At 41.3% G+C, this 3497-nt stretch overlaps 1 protein-coding gene across 1 annotated transcript in view; it reads left to right on the plus strand.

Annotated features, from left to right (window-relative positions):
• Positions 1–3497, plus strand: part of LOC109966245 (intermediate filament family orphan 1) — a 10981-nt gene that overhangs the window by 1786 nt on the left and 5698 nt on the right. Inside the window, exon 2 of the mRNA XM_020610952.1 lies at positions 2504–2564. Within this exon, the coding sequence (XP_020466608.1) occupies positions 2504–2564 (61 nt within the window). The remainder of the gene's footprint in view (positions 1–2503; positions 2565–3497) is intronic.

The raw sequence follows: 3497 nt of genomic DNA on the forward strand, positions 1-3497 counted from the left end.
TTAAACATAAGAACATATTATGGCTAAGGCTACAGTTACACACGTCATAATAGTAATATTAAACACCCTGTCTGGACAGTCATCAACTCTTCTCTCTAGTTATCCTTGACCAGATGTACCCTGTAGAAACTCATAAGCATGCCTAAGCATTTAACAGTCTAACTAGACATCCTATCTCCACTAAACATTTCTAATACATAAAGTATCTATCCAATGTCTATCTGACTAAAAATACCTAACACATGGTAAAGCAGCTGTACACCAGCTGTCTCCAACAGGAGCTGTCTCCAACCATCGCCTCTAGCCTCACCCTGCATGTCTGACCACACAGACAGGTGGTGCTGCTACAAATACACCCAAAAATGAGCAGGTCACAGGCTAAATATAAAGAAGAATGAAGCTTCGTGGGGCATGTTAGGACCAGTCAGTGGCTCACATTTACACATCAGAGTTCCCGAAGCTCCTTAGAGGATTGACTCTTGTTTACAGGAATATTATTGAACCCCTCAGCTAGAGCCCAGCTCATGTTTACTGTAAAGCTGATTTTTAATTTGTTAAACTGGAAATTCTCTGTAGATGACAGACTTCTTACTACTTCCTTACATTTTCAGAATCAGAGTTAATCAGGCAAGGATGTTGAGCATGCAAGGAATTCGTCTCCTGCACAGAGGCTCTCAGTGTGCTTACAGACAAATCATCCAGTTGATTAATAAAATAAACTTTTCTTAGCCCGCTCATCTTCAGTGCACCAGTTTACAAAACTGTGTCAGCTGCTCGAGTCACCAGTTCAAACCTGGATGCTTTCATTTCTAGTTTAAGGTGGATGATGGCTTAACTGTTCAAAATCACTGAGCTCTCTTTTAGGCTGGATTTTGCTTTTAAACATTTGGAGAAAACAGGCCACTTCTCATTAATTCCATCATTTATTTGAAGGATATATAGAAGTTGGGGATTATGCATTACCCGTCCTGAGTGACCTGCAGTAGGACTCGTGTCCCAGCATGTTCATCACTGAATTCTCATGTTATGTCCAAATGGGCAGCCACGCGTTCTTCACTGAGGACATTATGAGGGAGAGCTGGGGCGACCCTGACACCCCAAGACTATGCAACATGCGAGTTTGTTTGTTTGTTTGTTTCAATCCTGAAATAAAGGTGTGTGACACTGTGTGTCCTGCTCAGCTCCTGTTCACCCACTGAGCCCTGTGCAAGGAGTCTTTGGTGTTTCTCAGTCAGTGTGACTGTGCTGTCGGTTCACCTCAGCACAATGGACACATTAAAACATGTTTCTAAGTGAAACTCGCTCCATTACATTGATGACCATTACCTACAGTATGCAAATAGTTTTAATCTTTAATATTGGAGGGTCTGATTAATTCACCTTTTAAAACTTGTGGTGACTTTTTTTACCCTCTTCTTTTATTGAAAGACAACTTTTCTCCCTCCCTCTTCTCCTCTGTCACTGCACCCCCTCCCATTCTGGACCGCAACATTCTTCTGTCTCACATAAACACCACACATTCCCACACAGTAAACACTTCCCCTTTCATACTCTCTGCCTCACTTCTCTCCCCCCTGCGCATCCCCCTCTCAACACTGCATCTGCAATGCAGCATACACCGCAAGCTGTAACTGCTGGACGGGGGCTTGGTTTGCACAAGGATGCACTTCTCAACTCTGCACGCTCTCACCTTTCTGATCAACCAAGCACCGCTCCTGTTCCATGACTCAGTTTCTTTCAGATTTAGTATTCCCTAAAGGTCTCGATGTGCCGCAGAATTCTGCATTTCAAGCAGCATTTATTTAAGAGGCTACAGACCGCAGTGAGTGAGAATTTCCCCAGGGCACGTGTTGTATTGAAGTCACAGAATCTGACATCACGTACAAGATCTGTTCTCGGGCTTTTAAACTGATTAAAGTTTAGATTTATGGGCCAATCAGCAGTTAATCAGTCAGTGAATTAGCAAATCACACACTTACAACTATTTTTGTGAATGCAAATCCAGTATGTGATGAACAGTATATAGCACTTTTATCCAAAGCACAGTGCAAAAGCCTCTCGCGCATTCACACATAGATGAAACTACCATGCAAAGCACCGGCCAAACTGTGGGGAGCAATTTCAGATTTGAAGGCTCTTAGAGATATGGACAGGAGGAGTTGGGATCAAACATTCAACTCTGTGAACCACTGTTTCTCATTGATGGTTGCTGAATTCAGAGTCACATTTTTATATATCCTTAACCTAGCTGAAGTTGTCAATGTAACACTGATGCAGCCTGTCCAGCTGGAGCGTTAGTACATGTTGCTGCTGTAAAATCATGCACGGTCTATGTGCAGACTTTATGTCTGCTTAGTCTCATCTTGTCTGCTCTTACTGTCTTTGGTCCACTTACATGCAAGATACTTATTGAACTGTTGTCTGTCTCCTCTGTGTTCTCTGTTAGTTCTGGCTCAACATTAAGACACAAACTAAAAATTGCTTCTTGCTTTCTGTTTCATAGATGGGAAGAAGAATATACAATGAGGATGGATCTGCAACAGAAGATTGCAGACCTGCAAGAGGTAACACCATGCAGGCCTGTGGTTGTGTAGGCCTACACGATTGCAGACCAACAATGTATTATGTTGGAAAGTGTTTATTTGACAGCCTTGAGTCATTTAGAAAACAAAATTAGTTGTTGGGTGTGATACTTATTATCCTAAGGATTTGGCAGCTGTTTACAGGTGTACCTGCAGTAATCAAAGTTTTAGTGGTTAAAGAGCACTGATGATTGTTTTCACAAAAGTGATACAAGCAGAAAAGCTCAGTTTGTATAAATGCAGAGTACATTGTTGGTAAAACAGTTTGAATTAAAGAAGGGTCTCACACTTGCGAGCAGTAAGCTTTCACTTTTTGCTGGCACTCGGCATGTTCACAGCTGGTTCAGCTGGTCCTGACTCAACCGTTGCTCTCACTTATAAACCACTCACCATCCATCAATTAGAGTGTGTGGGGCCTTTACATTTAATGAAATAAAAAACTATTTTAAATTGAAGAGAGCTTTATTTTTTGTCTGTTTGATGAGGTCACCTGCTTGTCAGGTTGTTTGCAGTAGTTTTGCTTCTTGTAGTTCTTCTTTATAAACTGAATCATTTCCTGTGTGTTTTGTGTGCATGTGGGGGTGGGTATGAACATGTGTGCACCGTGCACATGCTTAAATGCTGGAAATCTGTATGTGACCCCATTTAGCAGACAGCACCACATCAAAAGCAGAGCACAAGCTGCACAGTAGCATTTGAGACTGCATTGTAGCACATACACTGTGTGCACAATTATTAGGCAAGTTGTATTTTTGAGGATTAATTTTGTTATTGCACAACTACAGTGCTCTTGGTCAATCCAAAATGTTAACAAACCCTCAAACCTGAACATTTAAGTAGTAAAAGTGAAGTTTTGGCTTTCTTAAGAGAATATCTAAAATCTAAATTATTAGGCAACTATTAGTGTGCAGAATT

This window comes from Monopterus albus, unplaced genomic scaffold, assembly GCF_001952655.1.
Source record: "Monopterus albus unplaced genomic scaffold, M_albus_1.0 scaffold107.1, whole genome shotgun sequence".
Taxonomy (NCBI): Eukaryota; Metazoa; Chordata; class Actinopteri; order Synbranchiformes; family Synbranchidae; genus Monopterus; species Monopterus albus.